General features: G+C 41.5%; 1 protein-coding gene across 1 annotated transcript; it reads right to left on the bottom strand.

Moving 5' to 3' along the window:
- Positions 1–8,523: 8,523 nt before the first annotated feature.
- Positions 8,524–24,371, bottom strand: LOC115137982 (uncharacterized protein DDB_G0290685-like). The gene is made up of 12 exons (XM_029674351.2): positions 24,158–24,371; positions 23,802–23,847; positions 15,542–15,644; positions 15,262–15,386; positions 15,022–15,092; positions 14,790–14,921; positions 14,038–14,130; positions 13,751–13,879; positions 13,288–13,416; positions 12,301–12,323; positions 12,092–12,126; positions 8,524–11,889 (listed from the first exon to the last, which is right to left on the bottom strand). The coding sequence occupies exons 2-12, from the start codon at positions 23,827–23,829 to the stop codon at positions 9,740–9,742; spliced, it is 3,018 nt and encodes a 1,005-aa protein (XP_029530211.2). The 5' UTR covers positions 23,830–23,847; positions 24,158–24,371; the 3' UTR covers positions 8,524–9,739.
- Positions 24,372–24,766: the final 395 nt, after the last annotated feature.

The raw sequence follows: 24,766 nt of genomic DNA, 5'->3' as shown, positions 1-24,766 counted from the left end.
CCCCCTATCCACATCGATGGAACAGTAGTGGAGAGGGTAGCAAGTTTTAAGTTCCTCGGCATACACATCACAGACAAACTGAATTGGTCCACTCACACAGACAGCATGTCGAAGAAGGCGCAGCAGCGCCTCTTCAACCTCAGGAGGCTGAAGAAATTTGGCTTGTCACCAAAAGCACTCACAAACTTCTACAGATGCACAATCGAGAGCATCCTGGCGGGCTGTATCACCGCCTGGTACGGCAACTGCTGCGCCCACAACCGTAAGGCTCTCCAGAGGGTAGTGAGGTCTGCACAACGCATCACCGGGGGCAAACTACCTGCCCTCCAGGACACCTAACACCACCCGATGTTACAGGAAGGCCATAACGATCATCAAGGACATCAACCACCCGAGCCACTGCCTGTTCACCCCGCTATCATCCAGAAGGCGAGGTCAGTACAGGTGCATCAAAGCTGGGACCGAGAGACTGAAAAACAGCTTCTATCTCAAGGCCATCAGACTGTTAAACAGCCACCACTAACATTGAGTGGCTGCTGCCAACACACTGACACTGACACTGACTCAACTCCAGCCACTTTAATAATGGGAATTGATGGGAAATGATGTAAATATATCACTAGCCACTTTAAATAATGCTACCTTATATAATGTTACTTACCCTACATTATTCATCTCATACGCATACACTGTACTCTATATCATCGACTGCATCCTTATGTAATACATGTATCACTAGCCACTTTAACTATGCCACTTTGTTTACATACTCATCTCATATGTATATACTGTACTCGATACCATCTACTGTATCTTGCCTATGCTGCTCTGTACCATCACTCATTCATATATCCTTATGTACATATTCTTTATCCCCTTACACTGTGTATAAGACAGTAGTTTTGGAATTGTTAGTTAGATTACTTGTTGGTTATTACTGCATTGTCGGAACTAGAAGCACAAGCATTTAGCTACACTCGCATTAACATCTGCTAACCATGTGTATGTGACAAATACAATTTGATTTGATATCCTTCCAGGATACCCGGGCCAGGTCGTTTAGAAAGGCATGCTTGCTGAAGTGTTTTAGGGAGCGTTTGATAGTGATGAGGGGTGGTCGTTTGACTGCGACCCAGTACACACGCAAGCAATGAGGCAGTGATCGCTGAGATCCTGGTTGAAGACAGCAGAGGTGTATTTAGATGGCAGGTTCGTCAGGATGATATCTAAGAGGGTGTCCATGGTTATGGATTTTGGGTTGTACCTGGTAGGTTCCTTGATGATTTGTGTGAGATTTAGGGCATCTAGCTTAGATTGTAGGATGGCTGGGGTGTTAAGCATGTCCCAGTTTAGGTCACCTAACAGTACGAACTCTGAAGATAGATGGGGGTGGCTATCAATTCACATATGGTGTCCAGGGCACTACTGGGGGCCGAGGGGGGTCTATAACAAGTGGCAACGGTGAGAGACTTGTTTCTGGAAAGGTGGTTTTTAAAAGTAGAAGCTCGAATTGTTTGGGCACAGACCTGGATAGTATGACAGAACTCTGCAGAATTTCATCCATAACATCCACAACAATATCCTACCTTTTTATTTTCCTTATCTCCCTGACTGTCCACCTTTGACCTTTTCTTCCGGTTCTCTTTTTACACCAAAACCCTTTTGTCAGACCACAACCCTTTTTTTCCTGATCCTTTCATCATTCATCTGCGTCCAATCATTGGCCACTTCACCTTCCTGTTTGTTTTGTCCAATGGCATTATCCTCTCCTTTCAGTTCTTTCTCTCCATTGTTATCATCTTTATCAGCTGCAACATTATCCTCTCCTCTACTGTCTTATGTTCATCTGTCTAATAATTTGAACAACCTTTCCAGTATCATCGTGTCTTTCCTCTGGGACATCTTCTGTTGCCCTACCATGTCAACTGGATTGATTGATTGATTTGGTTGAACTTCTCTCTTCTTCCACTGGCTCCCATCTCAAAGGAACATGAAGGAATAGAGAGCTGTGGGTTACTGAATGAGTGTTTGTGGTTGGTTCCATGGTACATTTGATGATCTGGAGCATCTACTTAGAAACAGAGGGAAAAGTACAGAGTGCCAGATGTTAATTCTGACAGCATGAGGTTCTTCATGAAGTGTCTGGTTTTCACCAGACATAATTGGACCCATCCTGTCCAAAAAATGTACTCAAGTTTACAAAAAAACTTGGAAGCTCCTGGATGTACATCAAGACTCTTAGAAGAATGTTCTATGGACAGATGAGTCAAAGTATATCTTATTGGACAACATGGATCCCATTATGCCTGATGAAAACCAAACACTGCATTCCACAGTAAGAACCTTATACCAACTCAAGCATGGTGGTGTTAGTGTGATGGTGTGCTACCTCAGGACCTGGATGACTTGCATTAATAGAAGGCTATAAAGGAACACACTGAAAAACACACATTACAATGGTGGGTATTCACCATAAAGTTAGTTTCATCCTTCTGTAACCATAGGAGCAGCCGAAAGTGAAGAGGATGTCTCATACTCTCAGGTCAGAAGAGAACTAGGTAGTGAGCAGGAGGATGTTCGGAAAGGTAAGATATGTGTGTGTGTGTTACAGTTAGCTAAGGGGTACATTAAGTACCAGGCTCAGATTAAAATACTGCCGTTTCATTGTAATAGATAAATAAAACATTGTTTAATTTTAATAGGAATATGTTTTGAAAATGGGCCATTCTAGCTTGGACAAGGCTTACTTACTTAATGGTTAGATAAATAAATATGTTTCGCTAGCACTAACTAGAATATGTTCTGGGATTCATCGGGTGGCATTGACTAGTATACCACGTCAGTCACCGGCTTCATTTGAGTTTGAGTTTATTTGAGTTTATTTTATTTTTACAGGGACAGTGCACATTAATCAACTTTTCAATAAAAGTGACGGTTTTAGCCAGTCGGCTAATTTTCAACCGCAGTCCCTGGACAGGTCATTAAAAACAATTACAATATAGACAATAGTAACATAGGACAAGCAAGACAGCATACAGACAGAGAAACATAGGACAAGCAAGACAGCATACAGACAGAGAAACATAGGACAAGCAAGACGTAGCATACAGACATAGCAACATAGAACAAAAAGCAGCAAGACAAAATTCATAAAAGCAACAAAGTGTTTCCACACCTCACAAGCTACAGACAACAGACAGCATGGAAAGCGGCAATACACAGCTGGGGACCATGTTCACAAATCTGATTGACCTTTAGCCATGTCTTCAAGCATTTTGTGAAAGTGTGATAGGTGGTGCAGTTATGTGTGTCTGATGGCAGTGTATTCCAGACATGGGAAGTTCTCACAGAGAAAACAGATTTACTAAAGGTGCTTTTCCTTAAAAGGGAACAATACAGTCACCTCTCATGGCAGACCATGTGGATCTGCTGCCATATGTTTGGGTTTTCTGTTTAACAAAAATACTGAGTGGAGGGGGAGCCAGGCCATTTTATTATCTTGAATACAAGACATGCATCGATGTATTGCACAAGATTTTCCCAACTCAGGAGATCATGCTTTCTGAGGATGTAACAGTGATGATGGCTATTGGTGTAATGCTCCGGGTGTCGTGGGTGTGGAGTCAAACGCAGGAGACAGAGAGTGCAATGCTGTGCGTCTTTAATAGCACCAACGCACCACAGGATGCTCACAATAGTAACGTTCCCAAACACAGGGAATGAAAATGTACAACGGAAAAAATCACGACCAGGCACTAACACGTACCTCTACAACATAGCCGAAGGTTACACTGAAATAATCCAGCACAACAACCAGGCGGGCCGGCTGTCTAATAAAGACAAACTAATTATACATAAACAGGTGCTACCAATAAACATACAAGGAGGGAGAGGAAAGACAATCAGTGGCAGCTAATAGGCCGGTGACGACGACCGCCGAGCGCCACCCGCCCGGGAAGGGGAACCACCCTCGGTCGGACTCGTGACAATTGGCTATCAAGCACTTTGAGACCCTGTTTGTAGACAGACTTAATAGGTCTTAATGTTGTACAGCATGCTTGGGCCCAACTAGTCAAGCAGTATGGGGGTATGTTAAGTGCATTAATAAATGCATCAACAACGCCGTCTCCACACCGTAAATATATCTCCCAACCAGAAGCCTTGGATTACAGGCAACATCTGCACTGAGCTAAATGCTAGAGCTGGCATTTTCAAGGAGTGGGACACTAATCCGGAGTTTATAAGAAATCCCGCTACGCCCTCCGACGAACCACCAATCAGGCAAAAGCGTCTCTACAGGACTAAGATTGAATCCTACTACACCGTCTCTGACTCTTGTCGGGTGTGGTAGGGCTTGCAAACTATTAAACAGCTATACAGAAATAATACTCTTCTTTTATATCCATACAGAATCCCTATATAATGTTAGAAATCTTTAGATATTCCGGCCCCCACCGCAGCAACAATCACAGCGCAGCAGCCCGAGAGGTACATATGTTATTGAGAAAATCAGTGTTCGGGGGCTGTTACCCTCTGACATTTTTGAATAGCTTCTCCTGTCAGCACTCACTACCTGTAGATCGATGGGCGGTGGTGGACAGAACCTCTAGATAAAGTTAGATCTAAAAACTCAGCTCACACAGAACTGTATGCTTTATTATCCCTATATAACTATACTTACAGTTGAAGTCGGAGGTTTACATACACCTTAGCCAAATACATTTAAACAACGCACCCCCACAACATGATGCTGCCACCCCCGTGCTTCACGGTTGGGATGGTGTTCTTCGGCTTGCAAGCCTCCCCCTTTTTCCTCCAAACATAATGATGGTCATTATGGCCAAACAGTTCTGAGGGGACATTTCTCCAAAAAGAGGACAGAGGAAATTTCTCCAAAATGTATGATCTTTGTCCCCATGTGCAGTTGCAAACCATAGTCTGACTTTTTTGTAGTGGTTTTTAGCAGTGGCTTCTTCCTTGCTGAGCGGCCTTTCAGGTTATGTCAATATAGGACTCGTTTCACTGTGGATGTAGATACTTTTTTACCTGTTTCCTATAGTATCTTCACAAGGTCCTTTGCTGTTGTTCTGGGATTGATTTGCACATTTCGCACCAAAGTACGCTCATCTCTAGGAGACAGAACGCGTCTCCTTCCTGAGTGGTATGACTGCTGCGTGGTCCCATGGTGTTTATACTTGCATACTATTGTTTGTACAGATGAACATGGTACCTTCAGGCATTTGGAAATTGTTCCCAAGGATGAATCAGACTTGTGGAGGTCTACAATTTATTTTTGAGGTCTTGGCTGATTTCTTTAGATTTTCCCATGATGTCAAACAAAGGGGCACTGAGTTTGAAGGTAGGCCTTGAAATACATCCACAGGTACACCTCCAATTGACTCAAATTATGTCACTTAGCCCATCAGAAGCTTCTAAAGCCATTACATAATTTTCTGGAATTTTCCAAGCTGTTTAAAGGCACAGTCAACTTAGCGTATGTAAACTTCTGACCCACTGGAATTTTGATACAGTGAAATAATCTGTCTGTAAACAATTTTTGGAAAAATGACTTGTGTCATACACAAAGTAGATGTCCTAACCGACTTGTCAAAACCATAGTTTGTTAACAAGACATTTGTGGAGTGGTTTAAAAACAAGTCTTAATGATTCCAACCTAAGTAGATTAAAACTTCCGACTTCAACTACTGTTCAAAAGTTTGGGGTCACTTAGAAAAGCCCTTGTTTTTGAAAGAAAAGCTATTTCTTTGTCCATTAAAATAACATCAAATTGATCAGAAATACAGTGTAGACATTGTTAATGTTTTGAATGACTATTGTAGCTGGAAACGGCTGTAGCAGCGGTGTAAAAGAGGGGGAGAGGTAGGGGGAGGGCAATGCAAATAGTCTGGGTAGCCATTTGATTAGGTGTTCAGGAGTCTTATGGCTTGGGGGTAGACTCTGTTTAGAAGCCTCTTGAACCTAGACATGGCGTTCCGGTACCGCTTGCCGTGTGGTAGCAGAGAGAACACTCTACGACTAGGGTGGCTGGAGTCTTTGACAATTTTTAGGGCCTTCCTCTAACACCTCCTGGTATAGAGGACCTGGATGGCAGGAAGCTTGGCCCCATAGATATACTGGGCCATTCGCACTACCCTCTGTAGTGCTTTGCGGTCAGAGGTGAGCAGTTGCCATACCAGGCAGTGATGCAATCAGCCAGGATGCTCTCAATGGTGCAGCTGTAGAACCTTTTGAGGATCTAAGGACCCATGCCAAATATTTTCAGTCTCCTGAGGGGGAATAGGTTTTGTCATGCCCTCTTCAAGACTGTCTTGGTGTGCTTGGACCATGTTAGTTTGTTGGTGATGTTTAGACACCAAGGAACTTGAAGCTCTCAACTTGCTCCACTGCAGCACTGTCGATGATAATGGGGGTGTGCTCAATCCTCGTTTTCCTGTAGTCCACAATCATCTCCTTTCTCTTGATCACGTTGAGGGTTGTTGTCCTGGCACCATACGGCCAGGTCTCTGACCTCCTCCCTATAGGCTGTCTCGTCGTTGTCAGTGATCAGGCCTACCAATGTTGTGTCATCGGCAAACTTGATGATGGTGTTGGAGTCATGCCTGGCCGTGTAGTCATGAGTGAACAGGGAGTACAGGAGGGGACTGAGCAAGCACACCTCAGGGGCCCCTGTGTTGAGAATCAGCATGGCGGATGTTTGTTATCTACCTTTACTACCTGGGGGTGGCCCATCAGGAAGTCCAGTATCCAGTTGCAGAGGGAGGTGTTTAGTTCCATGGTCCTTAGCTTATTGATGAGCTTTGAAGGCACTATTGAATACTGAGCTGTAGTCAATGAACAGCATTCTCACATAGGTGTTCCTTTTGTCCAGGTGGGAAAAGGCAGTGTGGAGTGCAATAGAGATTGCATCATCTGTGGATCTGTTGGGGCGGTGTGCAAATTGGATCATTAAAGGGTCATTAAAGATCCCATTGCACTTATCGTAAGAGTAGGGGTGTTAACCCCAGTGTCCTGGCTAAATTCCCTATCTGGCCCTCAAACCATCACGGTCACCTAATAATCCCCAGTTTACAATTGGCTCATTCATCCCCCTCCTCTCCCCTGTAACTATTCCGCAGGTCATTGCTGCAAATGAGAATGTGTTCTTAGTCAACTTACCTGGTAAAATAACGGATAAATAAAAAATGAAGTGGGTCTAGGGTTTCTGGGATAATGGTGTTGATGTGAGCCATGACCAGCCTTTCAAAGCACTTCATGGCTACAGACGTGAGTGCTACAGGTTGGTAGTCAATTAGGCAGGTTACCTTAGTGTTATTGGGCACAGTCACTGTGGTGGTCTGATTAAAACATGTTGGTATTATAGACTCGGACAGGGAGAGGTTGAAAATGTCAGTGAAGACACTTGCCAGTCGGTCAGTGCGTGCACATCCTGGTTATTGGTTATTTCTTAATGTGTTTGAGCCAATCAGTTGTGTTGTGACAATGTAGGGGTGGTGTTGTTGGTCCATGACAAGTCATCGGTGATGTAGATGCCGAGGAACTTAGAATTCGTCACTCTCTCTACGGCAGTTCTGTTGATGTGGATTGGTCATGTTCTCTCCTCTGCTTCCTGAAGTCAAGTTTTGCTGATGTTTTGCTGATGTTGAAGGAGAGGTTGTGTTCATAATACCACAATGCCAGTTCACTTACCTCCTTCCTATAGGCTGATTCGTCGTTGTTGGTTATCAGGCCTTCAACCGTGGTGTCGTCAGCAAACTTGATGATGTTGTGCAAAGCCACACAGTCATGGGTGAACAAGGAGTACAGCAAAGGACTGAGGACACACCCCTGGGGTGCCCCTGTGTTGAGTCAGTGTGGAGTAAGTGTGGAGTAGATGTTGTTGCCATTCAGTCTGGGGCCATTAAGTCAGATGGCTGCCATGGCTCCCAGGGGCCAAATCTGGGGTGGATACATATCTACATCTTATTAGGGTACCTAGATCTAGCTCTGTGCTGTCTTTGTTGCGGTCATCTCAAAATAGCAGTGCTGCTCCCAACTTCAAATGATAGGAGCACCACATACAATTTAGGAGCACCAGACATACAATTTTTAAATGGATTGATACAGCCTTTATTGGGCCTATATGAATTCTGTCCTTTTGAAGCACATGTTGTGCCCTGTAAATACATTTGTTTATTATAAAAGCTAAATGTTGATACAACATTTCATTGAAATTAAAAATGAATTTGTAGCAATATTAGGTGTCTACATTGTGTAAAAACACGGTTTCCAATTGAGATGTATTACATTGAAAGGTGCACACTGTCTCTTTAAGAATGTCAAGTTTGTGATGGAATACATGCATATCTTCATTTATTCATGTCATTGCTATGATCATTAATCCCCTGAAGAAGCTATCCCTTCAAAATTGGGGCACTTTAGAGACATGGCTGAAACGTCCCCCAGGGACCAAATTTGGGGTGGCGCCAGATATAAATATTTTCAAGGAACACAAATCTACATCTCTTCCAAATTTGGTGCTTTTATCAAAAATGTATGCACGAACAATACATATCTTGTTGACAGTCTCAACAATTTCTGAACATGCATGAAATTCATTTTAAGTTCAGACAATAAACAAACAAAAAAATCCCTAATGGATTCTGAATTTCCATCAGCAGTCATTCACATCACATTGAGTCGAGTGCAACTGCACGACACTGGGGGCCTCAGGGGCAGCCTGCACCGTGACTCTGGAGGAGTGGTACCTCCCGTAGTCCACCATCAGGGCAGCCAGGAGACAGACAGCAGAACTTACCCCCAGGACTGCAGCCACAGTGGGGTCTGTACTGACCCCTGGTACTGGAGAGGGAGGGGTAGGGTCACAGGCCAGGCTTTGTCAGGTGTTCTGATGTAAGAGGCAATTACTGACACCTAGCAAGTTATTCAGTATGGACCAGCATTATATATAATGGGGCGACCTCTTCTTCCTTCTGTTGTGGAAAGAGTGTTTCTTATTTGACTCAGTGGTAGACTAGCCTGGTACCAGATATGTTTGTGTGTTTAGCCAACTCCCCTGCTGTGTTCATTGTCATGTCAAAACTGGTATTTCAGATCAAGGTGTACATCAAATGGCATGTACTGGATGTATGGGATGTAGTAATACTGTAACAGGAAGCTGGCTGAAATGTGTCTCATGCTTAGAGTAGACCTCTAAACAATGTAGAAATACAGAGCCATTGACTGTATGACATTCATATTCTTCTCAGTGATAATTATCAGCTAACAATTTTAAAGTTTATTAGGAAGTTTAAATAACGTAACAAAAAGGAATTTGTTGCGGCAGACTTTGGTAGGTAGCGAACTAGATAACTTGGTTTCCATTTTCCAAACTATTTTTGTAATCCCCATGATTGGTCATCAACGATTCCTGGTCTTGGAACTCGTGTGCTCACCCAGAATGGCTTCTGGTAAACTGTTTGCCACTAGTGGCAATACATATTGTTGCCACATGTTTGCCACAGAATCAAATAGAATCTTAAGAGAATTGTTTGCAAGAAAAAAAACTCTGGCGAACTGTTTGCCACTAGTGGCAATACATATTACCGTTGCCAAAGGTTTGCCGCAGATTCACTACTAGTGGCAAACATTTGCAAACTTCTGGCAACATTTTGTGTCACACTATTTAGTTTTATCATTTATCATCTTCTCCACTGTTTCCAACTGACCTCTTATCCTCTTCCTAACTGTTTTCACCTGGCCTCTTATCCTCTTCCCCACTGTTTCCACCTGACCTCTTATCACCTTCTCCTCTTCTATGTCCACCGGACCTGTCATCATCCTCACACCTGTTTCCTCCTGATCTTGTATCATCTTCTCCTCTGTTTCCACCTGACCTATTATCATCCTCTCTACTGTTTCCACCTGACCGCTTATCCTCTTCCCCACTATTTCCACCTGGCCTCTTACCATATTCTCCATTGTTTCCACCTGACCTCTTATCACCTTCTCCTCGTCTGTTTCCACCGGACCTGTCATCATCCTCACTACTGTTTCCACCTGACCTTGTATCATCCTCTATACTGTTTCCACCTGACCTCTTAATATATTCTCGACGGTTTCCACCTGGCCTCTTATCCCCTTCCTTACTGTTTCCACCTGGCCTCTTATCCTCTTCCCCACTATTTCCACCTGGCCTCTTACCATATTCTCCATTGTTTCCACCTGACCTCTTATCACCTTCTCCTCTTCTGTTTCCACCGGACCTGTCATCATCCTCACTACTATTTCCACCCGACCTTGTATCATCTTCTACACTGTTTCCACCTGACCTCTGATCCTCTTCCTTACTGTTTCCACCAGACCTATTATCATCCTCACTACTATTTCCACCCGACCTTGTATCATCTTCTACACTGTTTCCACCTGACCTCTGATCCTCTTCCTTACTTTTTTCACCTGACATCTTGTCATCTTTTTCTCTGTTTCCACCTGACCTCTTATTCTCTTCCTCACTGTTTCCACCTGACCTCTTATCACCTTCTCCTCTTCTGTTTCCACCGGACCTGTTATGATCCTCTCTACCGTTTCCAACGGACCGCTTTTCTTCAATGTTTCCACAAGACCTCTTATTCCCTTCCTCTCTGTTTCCACCTGACCTCTTATCATCTTCTCTACTGTTTCCAAATGACCTCTTATCATCTTCCCCACTGCTTCCACCTGACCTCTTATCACCTTCTCCTCTTCTATGTCCACTGGACCTGTCATCATCCTCATACCTGTTTCCTCCTGATCTTGTATCAACTTCTATACTGTTTCCACCTGACCTCTTATCACCTTCTCCTCTTCTGTTTCCACCAGACCTGTCATCATCCTCACTACTGTTTCCACCTGACCTTGTATCATCCTCTATACTGTTTCCACCTGACCTCTTATTATATTCTCCACGGTTTCCACCTGGCCTCTTATCCTCTTCCTCACTGTTTCCACCTGACCTCTTATCACCTTCTCCTCTTCTGTTTCCACCAGACCTGTCATCATCCTCTATACTGTTTCCACCTGACCTTGTATCATCCTCTATACTGTTTCCACCTGACCTCTTATTATATTCTCCACGGTTTCCACCTGGCCTCTTATCCTCTTCCTTACTGTTTCCACCTGACCTCTTATCACCTTCTCCTCTTCTGTTTCCACCGGACCTGTCATCATCCTCACTACTGTTTCCATCTGACCTTGTATCATCTTCCCCTCTGTTTCCAGATGACCTCTTATTATCTCCTCCACTGTTTCCACCTGGCCTCGTATCCTCTTCCTCACTGTTTCCACCTGACATCTTATCACCTTCTCTGTTTCCACCTGGCCTCTTATCCTCTTCCCCACTGTTTCCACCTGTCCTCTTATCATCTTCTCCACTGTTTCCACCTGACCTCTTATCACCTTCTCCTCTTCTGTTTCCACCGGACCTGTCATCATCCTCACTACTGTTTCCACCTGACCTCTGATCCTCTTCTGTACTTTTTTCACCTGACGTTTTATCATCTTCTCTCTTTGCACCTGACCTCTCCTTCCCTCCATCTCCATTCTCCCCATCTGTACTTTTGCCCCCTTCTCCTTTATTTTCATCTGCATCAATTTTATATTCTCCTCTTTTGTTCCATGATCCAATTGCTGTTATGCATGAGTAAAACCTATTTACAATCCATTCATATTCTTTCTTTTTAGCTGCATCCTTTTCATTTCCTCTTCTCTTTGACCATGAGCTCCCCTCCTCGTCTCCTCTGTTTCCACCTGACAATTTCTTCTCTCCCTCTTTTTCTTTCTTTCCACATACACTCTTTCCATCTTCCTCTCTGTTTCCACCTGACCTCTTATCCTCTTCTTGTCTGTATCCACCTGCAATACGTGTCACAGTTTTACAGTAATTGATACCACAGAACTAGAACTAAAAATGATGTGGTATTTAGGGCTACAGATGTAAATAGATCACGGAAGAATGGGAAGACAACAATAAGAAAATAATTGAAGAATATTGATATTTTAGGTTGTATGACAAGAGGAGTAAAACATATCAAAAAGGTCATATTTGATAACTTACATGTCCTATAAATAAGCAGATAAGCACTTTGTGATCTAAAGTGAGAAAAAAAATCATATTGGGCATTTTTATATGATTTAAGATCATAACTTTGGCAAGTATATCTAATTTTATGGGCACACACACACACACACACACACACACACACACACACACACACACACACACACACACACACACACAAAATGATGAAACGGGGTGCATTTTACCTTAAGTTTGGTTCCAATGTGATCTATATGGAAGAGGGGGCAGGGCGGGGGAGAAAGAGAATGTGCAGCTGCATTACATATTGAGTGTTGCATTTGTGTTGGTGAATATATTCAACATTAAAATATATTCCATTTTTTCTCATCACACCTGAATATGGATACATTTGAGTAAATTAACTTTAATAGTTTCATTCCAAAACGCATATATCCATTTTCAGTAATGTTGGTAAATGAGCTTTTATTATTTATAGAAATTAAGAATGAGATTGGTATGTTCTTTCACTATCTAATCATGGCATGGGGTTCTTTAAAATCTGTCACTTGATGGTTTTCCTTTTCTTTCAGAGAGACAAATAATCATCTTTCTTTTGCAAAATACTATACATCCAACTCCCACTCAGAGAAATAAGTAGAACTGCTAGGTTTTACACAGTCAAATGTAACTAATACCTACATTTTTATAAAGAAATGTAGAAATAGTAAAATAATTAAATCAGTATGTAAAACATTTACATTTGTAAATGTATCCATAGTGACTTACAGTAAGTGCATTAATCTTAAGATAGCTAGGTAAGACAACAACATATCACAGACAAATATGCAAAAATATGAGAACAGTAATATTTTACACACACATGAAGGTACCCCTAAGCAATCATTTCTGATGAAAAACACAAATGTGAAAAATTGGTGGGTATAGCTTTTTGGAAATAAACTCTTCAGTTATACCTTTGTCTAGTTCATTTCATACCCAAACAAAATGGCACTATAAAATGAAGTCCAATTACAACAACAATGTAATAACTCTTCCTTACTGAGCCGGAGTCTGGTCAAGCTGTAAAACTCTCGACTCCAGAGCACATACTGTATGCCCCCCCCCCCCCCCCCCACACACACACACACTTCTGTTTACAGTAGGCCTATGCCCACCCCCTATTGTCCATCTACCAGTATACTTTCCCTGCTCTATTTTTAAATCCCCCTTACCAGGCTTACGTTGCTGTCATTAAACAAATACCACTTCTGATCCTCATAGGACCTGATTGTAGCAGTGTAATGTCCACTTCTTAGACTTCCTTCATGGTCCACAATTGCATAGAGTTCATATGCCCCATTCTGTTCAGAGCAATCAGACAATAAAAAATATATTCCATGAACTACAGATGAAAATATAACATTTATGTAGGAGAGAATAAAAATGATAAAAATCGGTTATGTCACCTTGTGCTACTTGTCCTTGCCTAAATAAAATATTGCAGAAACCTTTCAGGAGTACTCCAACTGGGTAGTTGAAGTTCAAACATTTTGGTCTTGAGGTAAGAATGCTAGCCACAGTTCAAGAGATCTATCTAATATAGAAGTGATTGTAGGTCTAACACTTACCAAGGCGTACCTCCATGATACAATCTGTGATAAACAACCTATCAAATAAAGACAGTTTTGTAGTTACCTCTGTCTGTAATTTGTGAGGAACGTCCACAGAGCAGTTGATTTTGACATATGTCATCCCATGGTAGTCAAACTCAAACCTCTTGAGTAGCAGAGTCAGAATCTCTGGGTGATGTACCATCTTACATACCTGGTGGAACAAAACTCTGTCATTATTATTACAGTCTCTAAATAAAGATACAAGTGACATTCGAACCGTCAATGTGCTTTGAAAAGCCTGTGACACACTTCCAGAGACTTGTGATACAATCAGTGATTTTAAAAGACAACTTTAAAGATATTACTCACAGTTGTTGCTTCCACTTCTTCATTGCATTTAGCACAGTACAGCTTGTCCCCAGTGATAGTTGATTTCTCAAAAAACTCCTCAAAACCGTCATTCTGAAAACACATACAAACACATTAGTAAATATTCTCTCTTGCACCTCCTGACATATATTTTCACATTTGCCTGGTTTCCAAACACTGAGCTGCTACAGGTAACTGCAAAAATAATGGAAACACTTTAGTAAATGTGGGATAGCCTACGAAGTATATTGTAAGCAGTTGCTTCCACATAGGTGTGGTTCCCGAGTTAATTAAGAAATTAAAATCCCTATTATGCTGAGGGACATGTATAAAAATGCTAGGTAGGCCATTATTCTGGCCATTACTTGGCTACCATGGCTGTGCCCCCATAGAATAACAATGCCCCCCATCCACGGGGCACTAGTGGTCAATTAACGGTTGGATGAGCATGAATACTATGTAAACCATATGCCCTGGCAGTCTCAGTTACCAGTTCTCAACCTAATCGAACACTTACGGGAGATTCTACAGCGACACCCGAGACACCGCTTTATAACACCATCAACAAATCACCAAATTATGGAATTTCTTGTGAGAAAAAAAAATGGTGTTGCATCCCTCCAATAGAGTTCCAGACACTTGTAGAATCTATGCCAAGGTGCATTGAAGCTATTCTGGCTCGTGGTGGCCCAACACCTGATTAAGACACTTCCTTTATTTTGGCAGTTACCTGTGTTATATATTTTCCATACCACACTGTAGCTTTGACCAGGGCCTAAGGTTACGTCCATGGAGAGGGGCAGAACCCAAAATGGACCAGGTTCAATATTGGAAATATGACTATTTGCACAGGAGATAGTGTGCGACAATTGTCCTTCGAAGATCTAAAGATACAAACATATAATATTCTTATAATGTAAACATTTACATAATTTAATGTTCCCCTTAAAGGTTTTGTACAATATGATCTCAGTAATGCAGTACCTTAGACACATTATTCTTGACCCTGTTTAAAATCTTCTCAAAAAACTCAGCAGCGTCACGTTGCTCATATACTGGGGGAAGAACACAATGATAGATCATATGATATTCTACAAATAGAACAACGTTTCACTACTCCAGTAGTGATATAATTGGAGTTGTGCAATGATGACACCACGACAATTTCAATTGCTCAACCTGTTGTGGATAAAATGCAGTTTTTTTCTCAGCAGCTCAGCTTACCGGTTTGAATGTCCAATGTCCAAGAAATGTCCTTTGTGTCAGCTTCTTTTTCTTTTAATTTTTGAAACAGCCTTTTAAGCTTGTGATCAATGGTCTCTTGTTCTTGATCATTAGGAAATACTTGACTGTGGGGAGACAAATGAGATCTGTTACTGACTAATTGTACTGTTTTTATTACCATTTATTTAAGATGCATTCGTATCAAAGTATAACAAGTCAGGTTCTGACATTTTCATGGGGAGAAAATATCCTTTGCGCACGAGTGAGCCTAGATCCAAACCTTTCAACAGCCTCTCTGAAGTCCTTGGTCATGAAGAACACCTGCAGCACACTGTTCAAATAACAGGTTGCCCCTTGATTAATCAAACCATGGGGATGGTAGCCTAAATCAAGGACATCAATTAGTCTCATATAAAGCTGAAGGGTTTTTGTGGGACATTGACTTGTTTGTGTTCAAATTTAACACATTTACTTACAAACATGTAATTTATACCTGTTCAATTAATGATTGCCAGGTATTAGCCAGATTTTCCTAAGACTCCTCACACCACATATATTTTCAGGAAAATTAAATCTAGGCTATACCAAAGTGTTCTGTCCACAACTTTTAAAATATGGATATTTGCTATACAGTCTTGTCTTGCGTGACTGTACTTTAGAAAAGTGGAAATATTTATTTTGAGAATAAAGTAACAGTATTTATTTTGAGAATAAAGTGGCGATATTTCAAGAATAAAGTGGAAATATTTTGAGAATAAAGTGGTGTCATGTATATGCAGTGAGGAGAGTTAAATAACAATGATGCAAGGCAAATGAACAAAAGAGGAGATGCGTACTGAACATGTAAACAAACCAATACTGAGGCTACTGAGGGCTAAAGGTAATCAAGGTGATGATAAAGTCCAGGTGTGCTTAATGATGGGGAGTAGGTGTGCTTAATGTGGGGAGGCAGGTGTGCATAATATTGGTTGCCAGGGCCAGTGGTTAGTAGAACGGCGATGTTGAAGGCTGGAGAGAGGGAGCAGGAGTAGACGTGACAAGTGGCAATGTTTCGGGAATAAATGAAAAATTTGAGAATAAAGTCAGTTATATTTAAAGATTAAAGTATGGAATTTAGTTAATTGCATGTCTCCCTGGCTCCCTGTCGCTTTGCACGCCACTGTTGAAATGCTTGAGGTAGCTGACTGGTGAAACTATACTTTAGAATTGTCTTTAATGACAAAGAAATCCTTGCTATTTTACTACATGATAACCATATTATTATAACTATTAGGACCTGGAGGTTGTGCCGCAGATTATTTTCAGGAGGAACAGTGGTTACATACATAGTTAGAGACAAGTTGGTTGTGTGTGTGAAATAAAATAAAATGTTATTGGTCACATACACATGGTTAGCAGATGTTAATGCGAGTGTAGAGAAATGCTTGTGCTTCTAGTTCCGACAGTGCAGTAATATCTAACAAGTAATCTAACCATTTTGTGTATGCAGGTGTGCGTGTGCAGGAGTGTGTGTGTGTGTGTGTGGGGGGGGTAAAAGTAGGGGCAAACCAAACAAATGGCCATCAATCTAATGAGCTAATACACTAGTTCAAACAGGCGTCACAGCGCACTCACCCATATCAATCTAATGATCTAACAACTCGCACACACACACAAAGTTTTCCCCTGGCAATTTCAACTATGGGCATGCAGTACACTCTTCTAATGGCATTATGAGCACAAACTAAAAACTTTCTTGGCACTGTCGCTGAATGAGAGGAGAACTGGGGTTGAGTCCCAGTCAGTCCGCCCTCCAAATTCTGCTGCGTAGCCTAAGCGAACACCTTAAAATGGCAACTATTAATGACCTTATCCGTGGTGCTTTACAAACGGAAGTATTTCCCCCATATGGCAACTATTAATGACCTTATCCGTGGTGCTTTACAAACGGAAGTATTTCCCCCATATGGCAACTATTAATGAACTTATCCGTGGTGCTTTACAAACGGAAGTATTTCCCCCATATGGCAACTATTAATGACCTTATCCGTGGTGCTTTACAAACGGAAGTATTTCCCCCATATGGCAACTATTAATGACCTTATCCGTGGTGCTTTACAAACGGAAGTATTTCCCCCATATGGCAACTATTAATGACCTTATCCGTGGTGCTTTACAAACGGAAGTATTTCCCCCATATGGCAACTATCCTTCTAACGACTATATGCTAGTAGGCTATGTAGGCATTCTCAAAAAACTAATTATCTTGGGATCCTGGAGACTATGAGTGTGTATGTGTCCCATGTCAAGCTGCTCTCCAAATTCGCTACAACACTGCAATTTTGCAGCCCATTATAAACCTGTATCGCCCACTAGATTGAATACCTTAATTGAATACCTTAACCTATAGGCTAGTGGGCAAGTGAAAGTAAATTATAAGCCTATCCAACGGCTGCGGGAGGGATGAAAAATTAAGCAGGGATTTTATGCAAATGTATGTGGGATGAGAGACAACTCCTGCTGTGCAAAGCAGCTAATCTAAGGAGCTGTTTGAATACATTCATTTTTAAATTTATATTATTTTAATTAAACTTTATTTAACCAGGTAGACTAGTTGAGAACAAGTTCTCATTTACAACTGCGACTTGGCCAAGATAAAGCAAAGCAGTACAACACAAACAGACTGACACATATAATAAACAAACATACAGTAAATAAAACAATATAAAAAGTTCATATACAGTGTGTGCAAATGAGGTAGAATAAGGGAGGTAAGCCAATAAATAGGCCATAGTGGCAAAATATTCACAATTTAGCAATTAAACACTGGAGTGATAGATGTGCAGAAGATGAGTGTGCAAGTAGAGATACTGGAGTGCAAAGGAGCAAAAAATAAAAATAAAATAACAGTATGGGGATGAGGTAGTTGGATGGGTTATTTACAGATGGGCTATGTACAGGTGCAGTGATCTGTGAGCTGCTCAGACAGCCGGTGCTCTATCACTCCAGTTCGTTCCAGTCATTAGCAGCAGAGAACTGGAAGGAAAGGCGGCCAAAGTACGAATTGGCTTTGGGGGTGACCAGTGAAATATACCTGCTGGAGCACGTGCTATGGGTGGGTGCTGCTATGGTGACCAGTGAGCTGAGATAAGGCGGGGCTTTACCAAGCAAAGACATATAGATGACCTGGAGCCAGTGGGTTTGACGATGAATATGTAGCGAGGGCCAGCCAACGAGAGCATATAGGTCGCAGTGGTGGGTAGTACATGGGGCTTTGGTGACAAAACGGATGGCACTGTGATAGACTGCATCCAATTTGCTGAGTAGAGTGTTGGAGGCTATTTTGCAAATGACATCGCCAAAGTCAAGGATCGGTAGGATAGTAAGTTTTACGAGGGTACAGTGGGGCAAACAAGTATTTAGTCAGCCACCAATTGTGCAAGTTCTCCCAATTAAAAAGATGAGGCCTGTAATTTTCATCATATGTGCACTTCAACTATGACAGACAAAATGAGAGAGAAAAAAATCCAGAAAATCACATTGTAGGATTTTTAATGAATTTATTTGCAAATTATGGTGGAAAATAAGTATTTGGTCAATAACAAAAGTTTATCTCAATACTTTGTTATATACCCTTTATTGGCAATGACAGAGGTCAAACGTTTTCTGTAAGTCTTCACAAGGTTATCACACACTGTTGCTGGTATTTTGGCCCATTCCTCCATGCAGCTCTCCTCTAGAGCAGTGATGTTTTGGGGCTGTTGCTGGGCAACACGGACTTTCAACTCCCTCCAAAGATTTTCTATGAGGTTGAAATCTGGAGACTGGCTAGGCCACTCCAGGACCTTGAAATGCTTCTTACGAAGCCACTCCTTCGTTGCCCAGGCGGTGTGTTTGGGATCATTGTCATGCTGAAAGACCCAGCCACAATTCATCTTCAATGCCCTTGCTGATGGAAGGAGGTTTTCACTCAAAATCTCACGATACATGGCCCCATTCATTCTTTCCTTTACACAGATCAGTCGTCCTAGTCTCTTTGCAGAAAAACAGCCCCAAAGCATGGTGTTTCCACCCCCATGCTTCACAGTAGGTATGGTGCTCTTTGGATGCAACTCAGCATGCTTTGTCCTCCAAACACGACGAGTTGAGTTTTTACCAAAAAGTTATATTTTGGTTTCATCTGACCATATGACATTCTCCCAATCTTCTTCTGGATCATCCAAATGCTCTCTAGCAAACTTCAGACGGGCCTGGACATGTACTGGCTTAAGCAGGGGGACACGTCTGGCACTGCAGGATTTGAGTCCCTGGCGGTGTAGTGTGTTACTGATGGTAGGCTTTGTAACTTTGGTCCCAGCTCTCTGCAGGTCATTCACTAGTTCCCCCCGTGTAGTTCTGGGATTTTTGCTCACCGTTCTTGTGATCATTTTGACCCCACGGGGTGAGATCTTGCGTGGAGCCCCAGATCGAGGGAGATTATCAGTGGTCTTGTATGTCTTCCATTTCCTAATAAGTGCTCCCACAGTTGATTTCTTCAAACCAAGCTGCTTACCTATTGCAGATTCAGCCTTCCCAGCCTGGTGCAGGTTTACAATTTTGTTTCTGGTGTCCTTTGACAGCTCTTTGGTCTTGGCCATAGTGGAGTTTTGAGTGTGACTGTTTGAGGTTGTGGACAGGTGTCTTTTATACTGATAACAAGTTCAAACAGGTGCCATTAATACAGGTAACGAGTGGAGGACAGAGGAGCCTCTTAAAGAAGAAGTTACAGGTCTGTGAGAGCCAGAAATCTTGCTTGTTTGTAGGTGACCAAATATTTATTTTCCACCATATTTTGCAAATTAAATTAATTAAATATCCGACAATGAGATTTTCTGGATTTTCTTTCTCATTTTGTCTGTCATAGTTGAAGTGTACCTATGATGAAAATTACAGGCCTCGCATCTTTTTAAGTGGGAGAACTTGCACAATTGGTGGCTGACTAAATACTTTTTTGCCCCACTGTATGTTTGGCAGCATGAGTGAAGGATGCTTTGTTGAGAAATCGGAAGCCGATTCTAGATTAATTTTGGATTGGAGATGCTTAATGTGAGTCTGGAAGGAGAGTTTACGGTTTAACCAGACATCTAGGTATTTGTAGTTGTCCACATATTCTATGTCAGAACCGTCCAGAGTAGTGATGCTGGACGGGTGTGCAGGTGCTGGTAGCGATTGGTTGAAGAGCATGCATTTAGTTTTACTTGCATTTAAGAGCAGTTGGAGGCCACGGAAGGAGAGTTGTATGGCATTGAAGCTCGTCTGGAGGTTAGCTAACACAGTGTCCAAAGAAGGGCCAGAAGTATACAGAATGGTGTCGCCTGCATAGAGGTGGATCAGAGAAACACCAGCAGCAAGAGCGACATCATTGATGTATACAGAGAAAATTTGGCCCGAGAATTGAATCCTGTGGCATCCCCATAGAGACTGCCAGAGGTCCGGACAACAGTCCCTCCGATTTGACACACTGAACTCTGTCTGAGAAGTAGTTGGTGAACCAGGCGAGGTAATCATTTGAGAAAACAAGGCTTTTGAGTCTACCGATAAGAATGTGGTGATTGACAGAGTTGAAAGCTTTGACCAGGTCGATGAATAAAGCTGCACAGTATTGTCTCTTATTGATGGCGGTTATGATATTATTTAGGACCTTGAGCGTGGCTGAGATGCACCCATGACCAGCTCTGAAACCAGATTACATAGTGGAGAAGGTACGGTGGGATTCGAAATGATCGGTGATCTGTTTGTTAACTTGGCTTTCGAAGACCTTAGAAAGGCAGGGTAGGATAGATATAGGTCTGTAGCAGTTTGGGTCTAGAGTGTCTCCCCCTTTGAAGAGGGGGATGACCACGGCAACTTTCCAATCTTTGGGAATCTTAGACGATACAAAAAAAAGAGGTTGAACAGGCTAGTAATAGGGGTTGCAACAATTGCGGTGGATAATTTTAGAAAGAGAGGGTCCAGATTGTCTAGCCTGGCTGATTTGTAGGGATCCAGATTTTGCAACTCTTTAAGAACGTCAGCTATCTGGATTTGGGTGAAGGAGAAATGGGGAGGCATGGGCAAGTTGCTCTGGGGGGGTGCAGGGCTGTTGACCGGGGTAAGGGTAGCCAGGTGGAAAGCATGGCCAGCCGTAAATGTTTTTATTTATAGTGGATTTATCGGTGGTGACAGTGTTTCCTAGCCTCAGTGCAGTGGGGATTTGCTTTTTCTTGAAATAATCATTGATCTATATATACACACAGTAGGCCTATTGGATAAATTATGATAGGCTATTCAAGCAATAAGGCCGTTCGTATGCACAATGCAACGCAGAGTGCTTTGGATACAGACCTTAGCCGAGGTATATTGGCCATATAACACAACCCCTGAGGTGCCTTATTGATATTATAAACTGTAATTAGAGCAGTAAAAATACATGTTTTGTCAGTCATATGCGTGATGTAAGGTCTGATATACCACAGCTGTCAGTGTGGTATCAGCATCCAGTGCTTGAACCACCCAGTTTATAAAAATAAATAATCACTGATCTGACATGACTGGGTTAGATCATCTATAGATGATGTCTTCAAGGATGTGAGGAATGAAGGATGCATAGGTTATCCAAAAACAGGGATATTGTCTCCCTTATAGGCTATTTGTGTCAGCTATACTAACTTAGGCTACCATTTGCTCACCTTAGAGGCTAGAGGCTAGACCTGTTAGGTTATAATAATGGACCGTAAAATTGCGGTCTCAGACGGGGCTTTAGCCTGCCCGGTTGCTATGTAAAGTCCATGACCAGGGTTTACGGACAGCCCATGAGCCCGACACGGACGTGCTATCCTTCTCCACACAATCCGTGACTTACATTCACAACATAATAAGCATAGACGTATGAGGTTACTTCCTTGTAAGTGTACATAGAACACTATGCCATTACGCACACATTTGTAAGTTAACCTTTCGTTGTAACATATAGGCTGCTGGCCTAGCTGTTACTCTAAAATACTATGCAAGGTGTTGGCATACGCAGGATATTGAGGATAACATTGTAGCGAATTCGAAGGACACAAAACTAATATATATTCGCAGTCATGGTGGTTAGAATGGTATGTATGCACGTACGAATGTAAATCGCATTGGATAAAAACGTCTGCTAAAAATGGCATATATTAGTGCAGTGACGCCTGTTTGAACGTGTGTGCAGTGGTGGAAAAAGTACCCACCTGTCATACTTGGGAAAGTCACCCAGTAAAATCATACTTGAGCAAAAGTCTACAAGTATTTGGTTTTAATATACTTAAGCATATAAAGTAAAAGTATAAATAATTTCAAATTCCTTACACCATGTTCTTGTTTTTTAAATTTACGGATAGCCAGGGGCACACTCTAACACTCAGACATAATTTACAAACGAAGCATGTGTTTAGTGAGCCCACCAATCAGAGGCAGTAGTGATGACCAGGGATATTCTCTTGATAAATGTGTGAATTAGACAATTGTCAGTTTCTGCTAAGCATTTAATTCAAATGTAATGAGTACTTTTGGGTGCCAGGGAAAACGTATGGAGTAAAAAGTACATCATTTTCTTTCGGAATGTAGTGAAGTAAAAGTTGTTAAAAATATAAATTGTACAGGAAAGTACAGATACCCCCAAAAACGACTTAAGTAGTACTTTAAGTATTTTTACTTAAGTACTTTACACCACTGCGAGTGTGATACACCTACCAAAGGACACGGATTTGGATGAAATACCTCATCCATGTCTGCGTGGTTCTCCTTCTGAAAAGACCCAAGCTGTGGCACAAACTCTTCCAGGTCTTAATAAACATAATAATATGGTTGTTATGAGCTAAAAGAGAAAGAAATTCCTTGTTACTAAAGCAAATTCTAAAGTATAGTTTCACCAGTCATCTCTACCTCAGGCATTTCAACAGTGGCGCGCACAGCAACAGGGGGCAATTAATAACCAAAGCCCATACTTTAATCTTGAAATATGACGGTAACTTTATTTTTTAAATGTCGATTTTATTCTCAACATTTTGTCTTTAATCTCGAAATATTGCTACTTTATTCTCGAAATAATGGCACTTTATTATCGAAATAATGTAACTTTTTTAAAGTACATGCGGCAAGTACATGCAGCAAATATAAATGTGTTTGTTATCTTCACTTGGCACTAATACTCTTAGGTACAAACTATTTCGGCTATTTATATTAATTTAGGACATTTTCGGTGGTCACAGAGAGACTGATTAACGTCTTCATTCTATGTTTAGCATAGATTTTCTGCGTGTAAAGTGACGCAGGAGGACAGAAGGTGATCTAACGAGGCACAGCTGTTCTACGAGTGGTCTAAGGCAGGCGTTGATTTCAAGTGGTTTTGGCAAACGGCTCGGAAATGTAAAGATTCTCTTACGTTCTAATGATGAATTTAGCCTTAATCGTGCGCTGGTGTGTCGTATTTAAAGCAGCAGAATTCAGAATAATGTGTGAAACAACGGATTTTGCTGTGTGTGTGTGTGTGCGTGCGCGATGTGTTACGGTACCTGTGTCTGTTGTGCATAATGAATCCATGGCATCATAAATCCCTCACTATAAAGTATGTGAAGGAGAGAAATATATTTATATAAAAATTGTCATTTAAATTGTAGACTGGTAGGGTTGGCTACATTAAAATATACATTTCTAGTAAGTAAATACAATAACGTTTTTAGATCTAGTCTAATGCATCGAGCTGAACGCTTCTAAACAGTGAAACAAAAAATATTCATGAGTTAATCGCCTAACTATATAGACATATCTTGCAGTGGAAAATTGAACACTGAAAGTGAATAATCATATAGGCTAAAATGTTTTACTATAATGGGTTGCAATCCTTCTTTACAGTTTATTCCAAGCTTACCGTTTTCGTTAACTGTTGAGCAGCTTTCAGTAGAGTGTACATGTATACGAACAGACACTTGACTGCAGAGCTGATAAATCTCTCCAAAAACTTAACTTTCGATTTAAATAGGCCTAACCTACAAAATAGACACACCTTCAAAATAGACAGAAAGCTGAGTTTAGAAAACCTTGTGAGGTAGACTATTCCGTATGTTGTGTTAGCCTATGCTTCTGTTAAATTTAGGGTTGACGCACAAAATCCTGTAAAATACTGGGAATGCAAAGAAAGAGGTTTTAGAGTTAAAACAGCATATCAAAGTCATTCAAGAACATTGAAAACATATCTAAATACAACATAGTAAAATTACAGAACATTCATTATGTTTTGTTTAACCAAATGAGATACAGATCTCTATGTTATTGGCTATCTTGATTTTGCAAATGTTGCCATTGGCTACACTGGTGTCATAAGGGGGATGGCACCCATGAGGCCATCAGGAAGGTGACTTGGTGTAGTGAAGCATTGGTAGATGCTCTCCAGAACCGAATGGATATTGTAACAGTGTTCATTTCCTTTGTCTTTGTCATTTTGATTCAAATCAAATTAAGTCTTAATCACTTTTTTTAT

Source organism: Oncorhynchus nerka, linkage group LG12 (assembly GCF_034236695.1).
Source record: "Oncorhynchus nerka isolate Pitt River linkage group LG12, Oner_Uvic_2.0, whole genome shotgun sequence".
NCBI lineage: Eukaryota > Metazoa > Chordata > Actinopteri > Salmoniformes > Salmonidae > Oncorhynchus > Oncorhynchus nerka.
The sequence above is the reverse complement of the archived record's forward strand: the minus strand, read 5'-3'. Positions and strand labels throughout refer to the sequence as shown.